The sequence below is a fragment of the Halichoeres trimaculatus genome, unplaced genomic scaffold (genome assembly GCF_033239565.1).
Source record: "Halichoeres trimaculatus isolate MK-OKI-2021-1 unplaced genomic scaffold, fHalTri1.1 fHalTri1_scaffold_21, whole genome shotgun sequence".
Taxonomy (NCBI): domain Eukaryota; kingdom Metazoa; phylum Chordata; class Actinopteri; order Labriformes; family Labridae; genus Halichoeres; species Halichoeres trimaculatus.
In genome coordinates, this window is record NW_027437199.1 from 14,975,444 (window position 1) to 14,993,682 (window position 18,239).

At 39.5% G+C, this 18,239-nt stretch overlaps 1 protein-coding gene across 1 annotated transcript in view; it reads right to left on the reverse strand.

Annotated features, from left to right (window-relative positions):
- syn3 (synapsin III) overlaps positions 1–18,239 on the reverse strand; it is a 122,534-nt gene that overhangs the window by 60,684 nt on the left and 43,611 nt on the right. Inside the window, exons 4-6 of the mRNA XM_074698067.1 lie at positions 15,548–15,639; positions 640–796; positions 218–307 (exon numbers count right to left, since the gene is read on the reverse strand). Coding sequence (XP_074554168.1) covers positions 218–307; positions 640–796; positions 15,548–15,639 — 339 coding nt within the window. The remainder of the gene's footprint in view (positions 1–217; positions 308–639; positions 797–15,547; positions 15,640–18,239) is intronic.

The following is an 18,239-nucleotide window of genomic DNA, read 5'->3' on the forward strand; positions in this document are numbered from 1 at the left end:
CAGTCTGTGTGTAAACACCGATTCCTGAAGTTGTGGGGGGAAAGTTTCCTCGTAGCGGTTATAGAAATGTTTGACTTAAGTTCTGTGTTTTATATTTTTATAATAAAGATTTAATGAAAAACGGGCAACAGAAAGTATACAGTGCTGTTTTTTTCTGTTTGTTTTTGTCTGTTCTGTGTGTTGTTTAGATGAAGAATAATATCTGCAGGCAACTTACCATCTGCTCATGGTTGGGGTAGAAGGTTTGTTCATTCAGGGGGAATTTCTCTGGACCCATGGAGTGGTAGAGCTTGATCATTTGAGAAAACTGCAGAAAGAAACACACGAGGGGATCAGATGGCATCATATAAGCTGGTTTGAGTGAGTTTCAGTGCATTTCTCCACCACTCTTGTTTCTTTTGAAAGACACACTCACTCCTTCATAGTCATAATTTTAGCAGCAAGACTGTAATTTTGACCCTTTTGCTACAAGTTGAGTCATAATATGTAGTTATGTAGTGGCGGAGGTTACTTTTACAGCTGACACCAAAGACAGGTGTTACAGCTCCCTTTAATGGCCCAAATAAATCAGGCACAGGCAGCCGCCGAGCAAGGCTGGGTTAAAGCATTGGGAAAAGGGTGCAATTGATGATGACCTACCACCCAAGGTTTGCTGCAGAAGTTGTAGATGGAGTAGAGAGAGTTGACGCTGGGGACACCACCAAAATGCAGACCAATCACAAGGTTCCTGAAGTCCTCGCCAGGGATCATGCTGTAGGCGTGTTGACGAATCAGGACAAAGTCTGGCTTGAAGGATCTGTAGCAGGAATCACCACATAGGAAAAAAAAAAAAAAAAAAAACCTTTTGTTTATGTTTGCTAGCAAGAAAAATGTCAAAATGGGAAACATCAGTAAACAAAGCAGTGATTGACAGTCTTCGACAGTCACTTGGAGACCTGCTTGCATGCTATAAGACCCCAAATTGAGGAGAAATCTGTCATTCTGTAACCAAACACTCATCCAGGGAGCTTTTCTTAGGATGTGGTGAAAGGCTTAGGAGCAGAAAAGTTCATTCTTGTTTACTAGAGCTTCCACATTTCACTTTAGACTTGCAGCGCTCAAACTTTTGGACTCATTGTAAAGCTTTAAAGTTGTCAAACTCACCAGCTTCTCATCAGCAATCTTCTATTACTGTCATTTCCATATTTGAAAAAAAAAAAAAAAAAATCAAACAAGAATCACCTCTCTAACCTAACTGTGCTCAGGTCAGACATTTCTTCTGTCATCACCTTAACACACTGCATCTGGGCCCTGTGTTAACAGGCGTAAGCTCCATTATTCAGCAGCTGTTGGCTGAAGGGGTGAGGAAATATTTCTTGGTTCACCAAATCTTTTTGGACCATCTATCCAATTAACACAGCCTAATCCTTCCTTAACACACTGTTCTGGGAGCAGAGCCAAGTGACCCATCAGGCACCTGGCGGCCTCGTTTTAAGCAGACTGCATTTCACATGAACTCAGGAAACTCACTTTGACTGCAGTCCTGGTTTACCCATTATTTCCCTCTGTTTAGATTAAGGTGCCATGCAGGTATTCAATTCTTGACATCCACTGTTGTTGTTTACGTCTACAGTGAAAACATTTTCTTTTTTTAAAGTAACATTCTCAAAGGATCAGATTAAACTTTTTACTATTTGCATTATTAATATGATGGACACAGAAAATCTGTATTCACAGACGTGACATTGACATTGTGACATTGATCTGATCCATGTGGACTTCAACTGCAAAGCAGTAGGTGCCTGCTAGGGATGGGTACCAAATTAGGTACTTGTATAGGTTTCGACCAAATTCTGTCATAAGTACCAGGTACCGATTCACGTAAAGTCAAAAGGTACCATGTTTAGGTACCTAAATGCATCCTTGTGAACGGAGGGAGTGAAAGGGTAGGCGATTTTCAACGCTGGACATGAACACAGCATTGTAAGGTTATATATTGAAGAATACATATGTTAAATTGAAAAAAAGCGATTTTACTATTAAATAATTGATATTTCCTTGCCACATAAATACAAAAAGTACCCAAAGTTGGTACCGCTGAGTACCGATACAGATTGCCGGGTACCGGGCATGGGTACCGTATTGTTTCAAATGTGAAAGATACCCATTCCTAGTGCCTGCAGACTGTGACAGTGGGATTGCTACTGATGGTGATGCTTTGATCAGCTGATATTAAAATGTAGAAATAGAAACTTAACTGCTTCCTCAAATGTGAAATTAATTCTTATAAAAGTTGGAATTTCATGGTTTGTAGGTTATAAAATTCTTTATTCCATTGAAAGAATTGCGTAGAAAAAATACTGTGTGTTAAAATCGAGAAAGATTAATTGTCCACAAAAATATAATTTTTTAACTGATGTCAACATGTTTAAAAAAAAGTTGGAACAGGAACAACAAAGCACTGAAGAAGTTGTGTAATTTAAAACAAATGGGTGAAGAAAAATAATAAGTAATTTACAACAGTTCAGTAGCATGACTGGGTACAAAAAGGGATTTCCAGAGCAAATAGCTCAACAGTTGCATAATGAAATTTGTCTGTAGACTCCATCGTCTACAGTGCATATCATAAAAAACTGCACGACTGCATAATCTGCACCAAAGGAACAAGGCTGAAAAACAACACAGGGCGTCAATGACTTTTCCAAAATGTATCACTACATCAACAAATGCAAAGAAAAGAGTATACAAATGGTCAATAACATACAGACAGTACATTAACCATACTGTCACATGTCTGCAGAGTACAGCTCAGCACAGAAAGTAAAGAGCTGCAGGTTGTTCAGTGAAATTATAGACAGACTGTTTAACAGCCTCTGGGTCCTCAAGTGTTGCTTATGTTAGACTGGGTCAGGTCTGGCTACATGATTGAGGACTGATCTGGTCTCGGCGACAGGGTGACTACAGCTGTTTCTTACTGCTGCTGCTGCACTCAGCCTCAGTGGCAGCAGACCAAACGATCTGCTATTTATACAGCCTCAAGCTGTTTATTAGAGCTCAAGAACCAAACAAGACCAAACAGTTCACGTGAAGCACGAGTTCATGATGAGCACATGTGCTCCTTTGTATGACTTATTGAGTTATTGGTAAACATCTAAAGCTGCAAGAATGAAACATTTCAGAGGGTGTATTTGAAGTGGGAAAAGCAGAGATCTCCATCATAACTTTTGACAGTACAGAGAAATAGCCATTTCCTCCTTAATGTGCCTTAACCTAATCTTTGAAACTAGTTTTTAAAAATTATTGCATAATCTATCAGTCAGGAATCATATTTTGCAATTTTGTTGATGTTTGAGTTTGACTTAACCTCTAAAAAACTAAGACTAGGACGGTATTCTTTTCTCCTGATTCGGTTCTTTTAGGATTTTTGGGTTGCTGATTCAATTCAAATTGCAATTCTTCGATATTTCCAATTTTTAGTTTGCTTTTTTAACACCACACCTTGTAAAAAAGTTGAATGATGATGATGTATTAGGAGCCATATTCACCCTAAAAAATGCACATCACATGAGAGTCAGTTTTGAAGATTTACTCAGGAGATCTGACACCTTATCTTTTTTCCAAACCAGCTTATAAACAAAAAAAAGTTACGATTTGAAATTGTTAAACAAAAAATCCCAACACTATAATACATTGATTTCTTTCTCCCACCCCTACTAAAACAGAAATATGCATGCAAGTGAAGCCAAAATAGATTCAAAGATGTTGTCGTCTTATGCCACACTCTGATTTCCAAGGTTGTAAGAAGGAAAGTGAATAAAGAAATTGTATGGAAGCCAATTTCAGAACCCGTCGGCAAAAATATCTGATTCAAAGTTCTTCTGTGAATGGATGCCAAGTCCTCTGTGAGTTTTATGTAGCGTTAAATCACCTTCAGCAAACACTTTCTTTTCCTTGTAGCATCTACATCACCAAAATAAACACCATCACTTCTTGGTCAATCAAATACCAGAGTAGGACCTGCTTATCTGTTTCTGGTATGTCTCAGTTTAACAGGAGATTTAGTGAAATAAAAGATTTTTTAAAATAATAAATGGTGTGCCCCGGGGCTCCGTCTTGGGACCATTGTTATTTACCGTTAAATCTAAGGACACTCTTTAAAAAAGAATTTGAATCTCAATGAGGCCTTTCCTCATTATTTTTTTTTTCTCCAGGGTGGCCACATATATACGACAGGAATTGTTCATCACACATTTATCACAGTGATCTCCATGTGATGAATCATACAAATACCAGTATTGTTTTGCGTGGAAGTTAAAAAAAAATTCAAGTCACACAAAAATTTTTCGCTTGATAAGAACCAGGCAAGGGGGCAAGGCTGCTAAATTGACATCACTTTTCTGCACACAGCTGCCCGGACCTGGTGGACGCGCCATGAACAACTCAAGTGTAAGACTGACAGTCCTGAACTTAACTCATCATGATGATTATGATCATCTAGTTCAGGGGTGGCCAACCAGTCAGAGACCAAGAGCCACAAAAATTGCAGTGGTAGTACAAAGAGCCACACCACACGCATGGTCTTACAAACGCACTTCCTCTCACACATAACGAAATGACATAAAATGAAAATCAATACATTTACAATTTTCAAAGCAATATTTATTGTGTTTGTAAGCGTGCTTAAATTTGTACTTGGAGCTGTGTCAAAGACAAATAATTTTTTTACTACAGAAGAGACAAAGTTCCATCTATCTATCTATCTATCTATCTATCTATCTATCTATCTATCTATCTATCTATCTATCTATCTATCTATCTATCTATCTATCTATCTATCTATCTATCTATGAGCAATTGAGACGAGCACATGCATAGAAGAGAAACTGAAACTTAAGTGATCAGCACACCACTACCCATAGCAATATATTCATATATACTTTCATGGATGGATTGAAGAGCCCACACCAGAAGGTAAAGAGCCACATGCAGCTTGTGAGCCGCAGGTTGGCCACCCCTAATCTAGTTTCTTGCTAAGGTTGAAATTTCGACTGAGAGCTGCACTTGCATGCAAATATCTTTGGTAAGACACTGAGGAAGCATAGTTATAACTCTTGACAGGAGCTGTGGTTGTGTTCTGCCTGCTTTTGCTCTCCACACATGCTGCTTTTTCTGCATACAACAAAGTGAAAATCATTTGGACCAATTATTTCACAGGAATTCATAATCAACCACAGAGAAATGATTCCCTCGCTGTTTTTTATTCTTTATTCACAGATGAACTATATGTTGGCACCTCTCATCCTAAGTTTCTATCCATCATTCTTTGTACCCCTGAATTTTTCCCATTGCAAAGCAAAGCACATGCAAAGTATCACAAAGAAACACCTTTGTATTACCTCATTACAAGAGAAAGGCAAAACACAGGGTATTAAGCCCAGTGGGATGGCTTTCACAGGGCTATATTTAATGGAGCCAGTGTCCCAAGGCAGCAGAGCATTACAGAGGTTTGCCACCCATTAACTTTGTTTTTCCTCCCTGAGCAGGGATCTCTGCAGGTCGTGGATTACACTGAAGCAGCACATCTATGCTTTACGATCCAAATCAGCTGAGCCTCACAGTCATCACTTCTCTGGCGATATGCTAATGTGCCCTTTGAATGGGTTATCAGCGGTGCAATAAAAGCTGATAACAGGCACTGATGGGGATAAAGCAGCGTTATAGATCAGGACACGAGAAGGGAATGGATCTACATGGAGCCATGAGTTACACTTAGGCAGTAAATTGAGCGTGAGATGTGGAGATGTGTAGGTAGAAATGTCCATGAATCCTTCTTTAAGCTGCGGCTGTGAAAAGGGTAAGATAGAATAAATAAAACATTTGTAACAAGTAAGTTTGCCATGTTTGTCTCCGTGCTGTTGAACCTGCCTTTGTTGCTGCTGAATAGAAACTACATTCTTTATTTTCTATTTTATTTCTTTACTTTATTTCTAACTCTTATGAACCATGAAACCCTGAAACCCTGAAAGTTGTATCAGACTGTTATAAAGTAAATAGCACACAGTGTTAACAGGTTTTCATCAGTGTTCCAAGAGTAGAAAGCCATTCAAACCCAAGACAATATGCCGCCGTTTTGGTCTTCATATCCATTTATCATACAGACTCTTTGACCTTCTAATAAGGTCCTCAGAGATGTGTGAACTGCACCACACTTTTTTCTTCATGACACCCCTGTGCCAGGCTCAAAAGCTGGTGAGGGCTTTATCTTCCTCCCATCAGTCTGGCTCTCAGTGATAAGGATAATCGGGGTGGAACTCAGAGGGAATGCTACAAATGCCAAACAGTACATACCAAGGATCAGCGCAGTATTTATACACAATGGTGCATTGTGCTGTGCAGCGCTGGCCCTGCGTCATCAGAGGGAAATGCACCTTGGAGAGAAAAATCTGTGTTGTCCTGTTACGAGGACAGAGACTGTGTGGAGTCTTGTGGTGCCCCAACACCCTTATGTAAGTTTGTATCAGAGCTAAACTTTGTTAATGGAATGAAAACACCCTGAAGTTCCTCCTTTAGAGTATTTGTGTGTCATTTGCATGTTCAAAAAAATGCTTTGCTGATTACTGTAATGAAGTTCTCCACTCATATCAGCCTGATACACTGCGCTTGTATGCTTAGCTCGTAGACAGTAGCTAAACTTGAGACACTTTGTGAGATTTAAATTTCATCTGATGCAAGGTGCACTTTCCTTTGGCTTGCCAATTGTGACATCTGGGAGTTTATACTGCAGCCAGTCAGCAGGGGGAGCCCTTCCTCTTTTGGCTTTGTAGTCATTGAACACTGCAATCTAGTTCAAGATAAAATGGAAGTAAGTTGGAGTCCGGCCGCCATCTTTGAGCCAATTATTACCAAGGAGGAACATCTGGTTAGTATAAATGAAGCCTATGTGTGCCAAAAGTTGCTGTTCATTGAGAACCTGCTTGAAGACCAAAAGTCACGTACAAACCCAATCATAAGAACAGACTTTTACAGCATTAAATTTACAGCCTGGTTCAAAAAACAATTTTGGTCTAAAATGCTGATTTCACTATCAGCACATTCTGTACGGTGAGTAAATTTTTTTCTAACTCTGCAGTTTATTAGTTATTAGGATCCCTTGATTGTCCAATCAGAGGCACAGCTCAGGTCATGTGACCATCGGGCGCCCTGTAGCTGTTCAAAGAAAAACTCACAGCTGGCGTCATATCAGATGTGGCTGCGTCCACAGACTGGTTTCATTTTATGGTTCCAGGAACAGACGAGTGACATACAGTCTATGATTATTACTCATTATGCCAGAATTCATTTGGTCCAATCCCTAAGACAAGGTCTGTGTTCTGGACAAAACAACACGCCTTATCTCTTTGCTGAGACATGTGTGTTTTTTGGCAATCAATTATCATCTTGTATCATTAAAGAGTTAACAATCCAAATAATCTGTCCAGTGTTTCTTGAGCACCAGCTATCAATGGTATTTGATATGAACCCACTGGCAGTGATAACAGGGAAGTCGATGTTCTTATTTATGGTCTTGTTTGTTTTTGTATGCCATGCAAGGGCACCAGAATAACTCTCAGTCTAAGTAGCTGCAAACTCCTTGACTTGAAGGTTTTTTTTTAAATGTTGTTCTTTACTGTTTTGGGACAATTCAGTCTTACTCAGCTAATTCAAGGAGTCATTTGTGCCTAGTGGCTAAAGAATTCCAAGGAACCCATATCTCTCTGAGTGATGGGTGACTCCCTGTAGCTAAATATCCTGATGAGGTCCCTCATGGCCTTGATTGGGGATCCTGCTCTCTGGATGTGAGACTGTATTGACCTGTCAGTGGTAGCTTGGACAGGCTCTACCAAAGTTTGTTAAGTCTGAATCTCCTCCAATTTTAATCTCACTGCAGAGCTCACCCCCTAAAGGTCATGTTTAGAAAATGGGAATGTTTGACAATTACTATGATAACAAAGCTGAAGATATATCTGAAAACCAGCTCTGAAATCCAAACAGAAGAGGGTGTAAGTTAATGCAGCTAATTAGAAATTGTTTAGTTGCTTAACAGAGATTGTGCTGAAGATTTGGAGATAAGCCCCCTGAGAGGCAGATGTAATGAGGATAAAGGAGCTGGAAGAGCAATAAAGCACTAAATGACCTCTGACAGGACGGGAAATGAGTGTTTGTTGGGAGCTTGAGTGAATTAGTGGGATCATTTGTATTCATGTCGATATGAGAAAACAGCAGCTGTATGCTTTCATTACATTCACAGCACTCCTAAAGAAAGCCCGCCTGAAGCCACGTCTGAACTCTCCCAGATTTATTTGCTTGGTAACAAGATGAACCTGTCTGCGGTGTTCGGTGTTGACGGCGCTCCGCCATAGACAGGTCCTCCGCTGATTAAAATGTGCTTTCACAGGGGTCAAACAAAAGGGGCTTAAGGCCTGTGTTTCTGTGTGTATGTGTGTGAATCGTCTCTGTGTGGTCTTTGTGGTTATTCATCACCTGAGGTAACTAAAGGAGGACATTCTTGTTAAGTGAAAGGATTGGGTAGGAAAGACGAGTTGCCCCAGCTGGCCGAGTCCAGCAGAATTAAGGACAGAAAATTAAATAGAAGGAGAGAAAAAAATGGACAAGGTTCTGCTAATGTAATTTGGATGTCTCCCAACCTCCATCTAGAGGTCCAAGAACGCAAGGAATGTGACAAGGCGAGGACAAGAACCACACCCGTGGAAAAAGTCACAAAGCAAAGTTCAGTAATTTAGAGTTCTTTCCCAAATCCAGTCAGCTCGTCTCCAAAACTTTCATGAACTTGAAAGGAAAGTCTGAAAAAGATTGCTTGACAATAATATCGTACAGTTATGTAAGTTATGTAACACTTCTGTCTCTAATTAGTATACATGCCTTTTAGAGATCAGAGTATCCTTTTGTGATAATTCATAAAAGTAAAATATAACAAGCAGAATTGCATAAATTACATCAATTAATACTTTATTCAAAAGTATCCCATTGTAAAAAAAATGCATATGTATATAAATAAAAAGATTTTTCTGTCCTAATTTCTGATAAAGATGCAAAAATCCAAAATGTACCTCCAGTTGTTGGTTCTGCTTTTTGGTGGTATATGGTTACATTTTTCAACTAACAAAGCTAGAGATGCACTGATCCACCTTTTCTAGTCCTGATACTGATACCGCTAGGTTTTGGGTATCAACTGATACCAATACTGATCAGATACCAGTGTTAAATAATAAGCTGCATGCTCTACTGTGGGATAAGACTGGTAATGTTTTGAGTAAAAGACATAAAATGTGTACATATGGAATTGCTGAGGTTGATATTTGTTTACTCTATGAGTGTTTAAATGTTTAACAGCAGTTTGGTTAAAAAAAAATGCTTCAGAATTTACAGAAATGATAATTCAGTTGTAAATTTTACACCCTGTGACCCTGACTATATCATAGTTTAGCCTTAGTGTGAAGTTTAGACAGATCCTTTCCCACCGATACCCAATCCAGCTTTAGGGGGCCAATCCCGGATACCCCGATCAGATCGGTGCATCCCTAAACAAAACCTTGTCTTCGTATGACACTTTCACAAAAAAAAAAAAAAAAAAAAAAATATATATATATATATATATATATATATATATATATATATATATATATTATGCTATGTAACACATTTCTGGTGTATAATAAAACACAGAATAACTAAACATGAGCATGACCCTGTTAACTGTCTGTAGTGGTAGTGGAATAAAGTGGTTCTGATGTGGTGCATACTGTATGTGTTGCTGTAAATGCATAGCTTCTGTTTTAAAATTACTGAAATGTTTAAAACATTTATATTGTAGCTGAGGATCAAAATCACATTCTTTAGCAATTATTTTTGACTGTTCTGAGCTTTCAGACTTTTATTTCATAACCAGGTTAGCTTTGCTTACATGGTGATTTAGCCACGAGAGTCAGATCAATGACACAAAAACTCTCTCTTTAAAGTCGTGCTGCAACACAGTGTTTACAGTGCCACCTGCTATATCCTATCAATCAATGTGTGTGACCACAGTGACTCCTCCTACCATGACTTCAGGTGAATCTAGCGCTCAGGACTGGATAGTTACTTAAACAGAAAAGGAGTGCCATCATCCCTGTGTGTAGAGAAGCACACAGGAATGGCCAAAAACAGAAAAGAAGGTATTGAAACTGTTAGCAAAACTGAGAAAAAAAACAACACAAAAAACAGCTAAATGTGGCAACCCTAATGTCTTCAAACATTATACCATGTATCAAACATCAAAATCTGTTTTTATCAACACAGCAACACAGTACCTTAACTTTTTGGGATTGAGGTTGTCAAACTGTTTGCATAAAAAAATAAATCGACAGTATATTTTAGGCTAAAGGTGAACCAACATAAAGTAAACAAAAGTTAAAAAAGCAGTTTGCTCAGCTTGAAATTAGCTTCATTTGATGAAGCCCTCATGAGTGCAATAAAAAAGCTGTTGTTTTACCCCGACTGAGGCCAGTAAATGTTTCTGATTTAATCCTGGCTCTGGCTGCACTGACCTCCTGACTGTTTCAACCTCTATCTCCAGTTTGTTTACATCCACATTTCAGCCAACCAGTTGATGCTGTGGCTCGAAACCACTTTCACTGAGTGCAATGGTAAATAACAAACTGCTCAGCTGACACACCCACTCCCCTGAATTAATCCACACTAACTCACTTATGTGTGTTACAAACAGCACCAGCAGCTCTGCAGAGATACTGACGGAGGAAAACATTGCTCTGTGGCTTATCATTCTGCGTACTCCAGCCAGACCAGCGTTCCCTCTTGGAGCCGAGCAGCTCGCCGGAGGTTTTGGCAGCAGAGAATAAAGAAGCCAAAGGGCTGACTACAGCAGTGCAGCGGGACACGACACACCAAAACTACTGTACCTTGTGGTGTGTTGTTCTGCTCTACTGTAGGCCTTGCAGTGCTTGCCACGTTGCACTCGGTGTTAACAAAATTGCATGTTGACTCCAGTTTAAATGTTACTGATGTCATTTACTGGAAGCATAGACTTTGGTTTATGCTCTGTTGCAAATTTTACCTAGAAATGATGGTGACAATAAGAAAGAATAAAAAACCTTGGTCAGGACAGAGGCATTAAATCAAGCTTGATGAAAAATGATGATTACTAAGAGCGGCTGACATGCAGCAAAATGTTTTTAAATGTTCTATACACATTTTGCTTCACTTAAAAGATGTGCATGAGTGGCATTTCCAGGCTGGATTTTAAAGTGCAAATTCTACTTCTACTTGGAAAAAATTCTGTAAATGATTTAATAACCAATGCTAAAAACCAACATGACAGGGGTGCATATACCACTGATCACTGAACACTGAGTTGTTGTTTGTTTGGTTTAAACCAGGGGTGGCCAACCTGCAGCTCGCGAGCCACATGCGGCTCTTTGATCCATTCATTATTGTTATGAGTAGTGGTGTCCCAATCAATCTAAATTATTGATATATTGATGTTGTGATCAGTATTGATCAATACTTGGGTGATGGGATTGATACTTAAGTTTCAGTTTCTTTCTTTGACTTGCACATGTGCTCATAGCTATCTAGATAGATAGCTGGATGAACTTTGTCTCTTCTGCAGTAAAAACAAAAAACTTGTCTTAGACATGACTCCAAGTACAAATTGAAGCACGCTTGATTTTCATCTTATGTCCTTATGTGCAAGAGGAAGTGTGTTTTTGATGTGCTCTTTGTAGTACCACGGTACTACAAAGAGCACATCAAAAACACACTCCCACCAGATCTGTACCTGGTCTATCTGGATCGCTTTGTTATTGTATGGCTTCATACTACCTTGTCTGTCAACACCCTTTAGTTGCATTTTCAGAATGCAGCATGAAGACGGTTGGAGTCACATGACTGGAATACTGTGCAGCAGTTTTTCTTTCTTTTAATTGTTATAATAAAATTAACCAGCTCTTATGTCATTACAGAGTGTTTTATTCTGAAAAATAACCTGGTGTTTTAAAGTTGCGGTGCTTGACTTCCTTTCTTGCTCCATCTGCTCTGTGCTGATCGATCGCGATCCAGCAAAAATAGAAATCTTTTGTATCCTCTGTGGAAGGCTCAAGGCAGCAGAGTTTGGAAAGGAGCATGAAAACAACACAATAGAGCCATTGGAAGTCAACACTAGAATCCCAACCTGTAAAAGTGAGGCTGAAACACAACAAAAAATTTGCATTTGACTCTAAACCGTTGTCATGTAAACAGCTAGGGGTGTAGCCCCTTGCTACACAGCTGCATCAAACTGCACATTGCTGAATGCAATGGAAGTCTTCACACAGGAGCGCAACATTTTTTCTACTGGACCCTGATATTTCAATTTTAAACATTTTACCGTTGTTGAAAAGGCTCAAAACAAAAAACAAGCTTTTCATTTTATGAGGCCTGAAGCTAAAAGAAATCTCTGACAGAGGTTAATAACATTTTGCAGTGCATGAAAAAATATGACACACGTGAGAGAAACCTCACTGTGTGCACAACCCTGAAACCTCAGAGCTGTGAGAAAGCGTGCTGCAGCTTGGAACACGCAGACAAGGAGTATTCAGACAGCGAGCCTGTGGACAGAGGTCAAAGGTCAGCACTGAGAAACACAATAAATAGAGGAGATAGGGATATCATTGCTCTAGATTTGCACTAGCGTGTGTCAATGCAGCCATATGCAAGTAAACTGACCCCGAACTATCCAGAAACTTCTAGCAAAGGAGTAAAAAGCTCTCTCTGGCTACAGTCTGGGATTAAGTTAGATGTCTATCAGTTAACACCTGTTAGTCATGCGCTGATCTTTTATCAAAACAAACTTAAAGTGTTTTATTCCAACAACTTAGTGAAAGTTATCACACCATCTGCAGCCAAACAGTTTGCTATCATTACAGTAATATCAGCAAAACATCCAACCACACAATGAGCTCTGTGTCCATTCTTACAACAGTTGCATTGTGACATCAGCACCATTACTGCTCCCACTCTGTTGTTATTAACTCTTGACTTCCACTTCAGTCACTGCAGAGGCTAATTTCACTGCAACACTGATAAGAAAAGAGATTTAGTGAAAAACTGTTTGAAGTTGAGACATAGATCAGGTGATTGTTTCCAAAGAAGGCCAAAGCTAAACTTTCATGTCAAAATCATTCAACCCTCTTTGCCAATTTGGAAACAGGCAAAATTTACAAACTTGGCCAGCATCAGAAGCATCTGTTTGACTTAGTGGAGCTCCTTTTGCTGTCATGACCTGTTAAAAATATGATGCTTAGCAGCATTCCTCAGGAGTCCTATCCCATTCCTCATCTCCAATGGCCTCTAGTTAGCCAATAATTTGGGGTTTGTGTGCTGTAACTGCCTCCTTCAAATCCCAACACAGATTTTTTATGAATTTCGAGTCAGAGGACTGTGATGGAGACTCTAGAACAGGGACCCAAACTTTACTGTGCCAACGCCCCCCAAATGGTATTTGCCCCCCTTTGGAAACTAACTGACTATGCTTCAAAATATGTGAAGAAATTTCAACTTTAAGAATGTTTTTCCTAACTTTTATTAACTCTTCAATAGTTATTACATTTATTACATTTTTTAAAATATTACAATTATTACATTATTACGTTTCAAAGGGGAGAAGGCATTTCAGGGCTCTGTCAGCCAGGGTGGGATATTCCTTTCTTACATGTAGCCAGAAGACAGGGGAAGTCCCTCAAAGTGAGTTCAGATTTTTAGGTAGCTTATTAACAGGCTCAAACCACCAGGTTGACACGGATCCTGACATCGTCATGCCAAAGTTGCAGCTGTCACACGAGATGCAGTTAGGTACAAGCGTAAACTTGAGAATCCGACAAAGATAGCAATTTACATGTTAAATATTCAGGACAAATGACTATTTTGAAAAAAAGAAAGATCCCTAGTGCCCCCTGGTGGTCCCCAGTTTGTAAACCACTGCCCTAGAACATTTTGGGATCTTGTCTTAGACCAAGGGGCCATTTCCTCATTAATGGTTTTTAGGGGGAAAACGGCCTCCAGAGTGGATTTTTTCTTAGACACTGCCAACACCATTGCTGTGTAAACAGTAAGCCAGAGTTTTCACTGGAAACGCTGACGTCACACTCCGCTTCTTGCAAGCGCATACAACAAGACAACAGCACCGTTCTTACGATCGTTGTGAACTACCGTGTTGTGCTTGTGCTGCTCAATCTGCTGAATCTGCTGATTGTCGTTCTACAAAATGTGCTTCTGTTGCACCGTTCCTGCTCTTAACATTCACCAGCACACCAGATGATCTGCCCAACTCTACTTCAGTGGAGATCTACCAAAAGCAGATTCTGGGCAAGACAGTTATAGCACCAACTACAGGCCTGGCATGCTTACTACAGCGTTTTCAGTCCCTCCCCCTTCCGTGATTGAATCCATCTTACACTCCACCTGTTGTAGATTTTCAGCGCCAGAAAAACTGGAGCAGCCCCAGAGCATCACTGAGCCACCGCCATGCTTCACTATGGACAGGATCTTCATTCCGCTTTGTTCTTCCTCCTCCAGAAATACCCCTGATCCATTGGCCCAAAAGTTCCAGTTTTGTTTTATTGCTCCCCAGAACAGAATACCAAAACTTCTGTATTTATTTACACGGTTTTAAGCACACTGCAACCAACTTTTCTTGTGCTTGTGGATCAGTAAAGGTGTGGTGTTGGGGACCTTAAGTATCTTATATTTCTGAGCGAAGAGAAACCCCAGTCCCTGCTGCCAGTAAGTCTTGCTGCAGGTCTTTTGCAGTCACTAGAGGGTTTTTGGACGCCTGCTGTGCACCATTTTTTTTTTTTGATTCACTGTTGATGCACACTTTATGGACACAGTACTTTGATTTTGTAAGTTTTGTAAGTAAAATTTCTGTTTGACCACAGTATCAATAAGTCCCTGATCATCATGACAGCTGGCCTTGCAAGCTCAATGTTAGGCAAGTAGCACAAAGTCAGCTTTAATAGAAATGATGCTGATCATGCATCTATCAGCTGATTCTGAAAGCATAATGAAGATTTTCTTTGTATGTTTTCTGGATGCTTGTTGACACTGTTCTAACTGCAACCAGCTGTTGTCCAGCATTATATAACTCTACATATGCACATATAAACATTCACATAAACAGCAGTGTTATGATGACATTGTGAAAAGTAGAGCTGGAACAGGTCTTGAAATAACATGAAAAGAACAAAAGAATATTCTAGATAACAGGTTGTGAGTGCTTCCTAATTTATTTAATTAACTAATGATGGTCACTTTTACCACCAAGGTTAAAGCAGAGTACTCTCTTTTTTAGCTTTCCTGTGGTAAAATCACATCACAGCTTGGAGGACAAACAGTGTTATGTACGCACATTCATGCTCAATGCTACTGAGGAAAAAAAAAACTGGAGCCTTTATGCAGGTTTACTGAGGCAGATAACTGACTGCGTGGGTAAATGCGTCACAGGCCTTGAGCTGCTTTTTCGTCAAGTGCGTCTTACCTGACCACTTTGGAGCCACCCTTGTTGACCTGCATGTCCACCATACATCCCGTGTTTACGTAGGAGGCCAGGTTTATCTCTGAGAACTCAGCCTGGAGGGAACAGAGACAAAAAGACACATTAAGGTGACCAAAATCAGAGTAGAAACTTTTATCAAAAATAACTTTGAAGGGGAAACTCGATTGAACTCTGTTGACGCATAAGATGACTCAGCTCAGTTCTTCAAATTCATTTAAAAAAAAAAAACCCTAATCAGGTTTTCTATTTCAGTTAACCAAACGAATGATATGATTCCTATTCAATATATTTCAAATATCCAAGTTGAGCAATTTTGCTAATAGACTTAAGCTTGTGTATACAAGGTGCACAGCCTTTAAGCTTATTCCTGAAGTGAAAGTGAAAACTTTCTGGTAACAGTTGTCTCATGGAGTCATGAGAACCATGTGATGGAGCTACTGATGCAGACTCAAACCCTTCCACTTGTGTTTCCTATAAACAGGGTGAGGAAGACACCCTGTTCATAGGAAATAAATTAGAAAAAGGACAATAAACTCTTTCAGTTTGACATTATTTGGAATTTAAACAGCAGACAGAGAAAGTTGGTGAAAAAGTTAGCCAAAGACGGCAAAATTAAGTTATACCCCGCTTTTAGGCTCCAGGACAGTGAGAGCCTTGTGACAGGCTGTAGCTTGGCTACCTAATGACTCAGGGAGACTCTGAGAGATACCAGAGGCAGGGAGGAGGGGGGCAGACCGATTCTGGGAATTAATGTTTAAATAGACAAAGGAGGGATAATCAAATTTTTCTGCCTTCAAATGCCAGTGTAGCTAAAAACTACACTCATATAAAAGTCTCTGATCAAATCCACAATTCCTTTGAGCAATTGACACTCTACATTAACTAAAACCTATCTCATTTAAGGTTTTCAATAAGTTAATGGGAACTAGAGCACAGAAAAAGTTGTTATTGGTTGGTAATTCCTTTCTTATTTAGTCAACTATTACTTGTAAGATTTAGGATTAAAGATTTAAGATTAGATTGCTAGGTGCCGCCCTGTTGGCTATGGCTGCCTTTTGCAGCAGCTCTCTCTTCTTTGTCTGTTTCTTGTAATTTTTTCATCGCTTTTATGTAATCTTTGTATTTGGAGTGGATCATTACTTTGTATGGCTCATTTGTTGGTCATGAACACCAAACTTTTTGTGGCTTCAGTGATATTTTTACTTCTTTTTCTCCTGTGTTTGTCTGGAGATCCGACATGTAACCATGGCTGCATTGTTTACATGTGAACTCAGCTGTTAGCAGCCTGTAGCATGTCGGTGCTAACTGGTGTAAGGCCTGATGTTTCCCCACAAGGTGAGGAGAAGGAGGTGAGGACAACGTGCTAATTCTCAGGTGTGAGCTAAGAAGTGATGACATGGACCTGTCCTTCCATCCATCATCCTTGGGAATGTAAGATCTATCTCCAATAAGATGGACGAGCTAGCTGTGCTAACCCAGCTTTTGTTTGCTTGATTGCTGCTGTAACTTCAATTTCCTTGTAGTTGTGACAATGGTGATAAAGTTCCCTTCTATTCTATTCTAAAAAAAAATGCACACTCAAAACTGAGTTCATTGAAAATAAAGCTTGATTATTATTGTGTTCAATTTTAAGGCATGTAGAGCCAAGGTTGCCAAGCAAATAAAAATTCCCCAACTATTCCTTGGACAGCCTTCATTAGCAAAGCAAGTGTTTGTCTCCTTTCAAAGGTTGATTCAATAAAACCAATCTGAGCATGATAACCACGTAAACTTGCTTTATCCATTTGTTCCAAGCAGAAAATCTTTTGGAATTATACTTAAGAGTGGATTATTTATTTGTATTAACTTTTGTCATTTATTCAATAGTAATTCTTTAAAGCTGATCCACTTCATAATCCCACTTAACCATGCTCTGTCACTAAATTCACTTCCTCTTCCTCTGACATTGATTACCGTCAGCTGCACCTCAGCTGTGGCTTCAGACGACGTCCAAGAATGGCCGCGTAATTCATGGTCTAAAATACTTAGACAACACTCAGCGGTCAGAGGTTTTTTTCATGTGGCCTACAATCTGCTCTTCTCGGAAGGATCAAAGGAACTAAAGATGGAGCGCTAACCCAGAACAATCCCACAGAGGAGACAATTTAACTTAATTCTACACCCTGTGGTAAGACGGTAAGACAATAAGGCGTTCTCCCAAGGATTCCTGTAGCGGTCACAACACATCGGACTTCTCTTTGTCAAGATACAAAAGCAACTTCTTTTGATTTGATTTTCTCATCTGATTTATTTTTGTATTACTTTACTATGCAATACGATGTATTACTATAAAATAAAGGTTATCTTCTTTGTTGGTCTCCTTTGGGTTTATACATTTACTAAGTCCTACCCAGTTAACATTATTTAAAGTTCTAAATATCAAGTTATGGAGTTGTCTTTGTTGAATGACCACCGTACTTGCCCCCAGTGGTCTGGCAGTGTAATGCAGTTTTATCTTTTTTCACAGTAAGTCACTGGTCTGTTTCGGGTGAATTCAACACAACTTCAGGCCTCGATGGAAACTCAGACAACAAGGGGCTTAAGGAACCATATAGTTCCTGGAACTTTGACATCTTGAAACTACAGCTCTAAAAATGTTTTACTTATCAAATGTACTTCAGCAGAAATCAGTTAC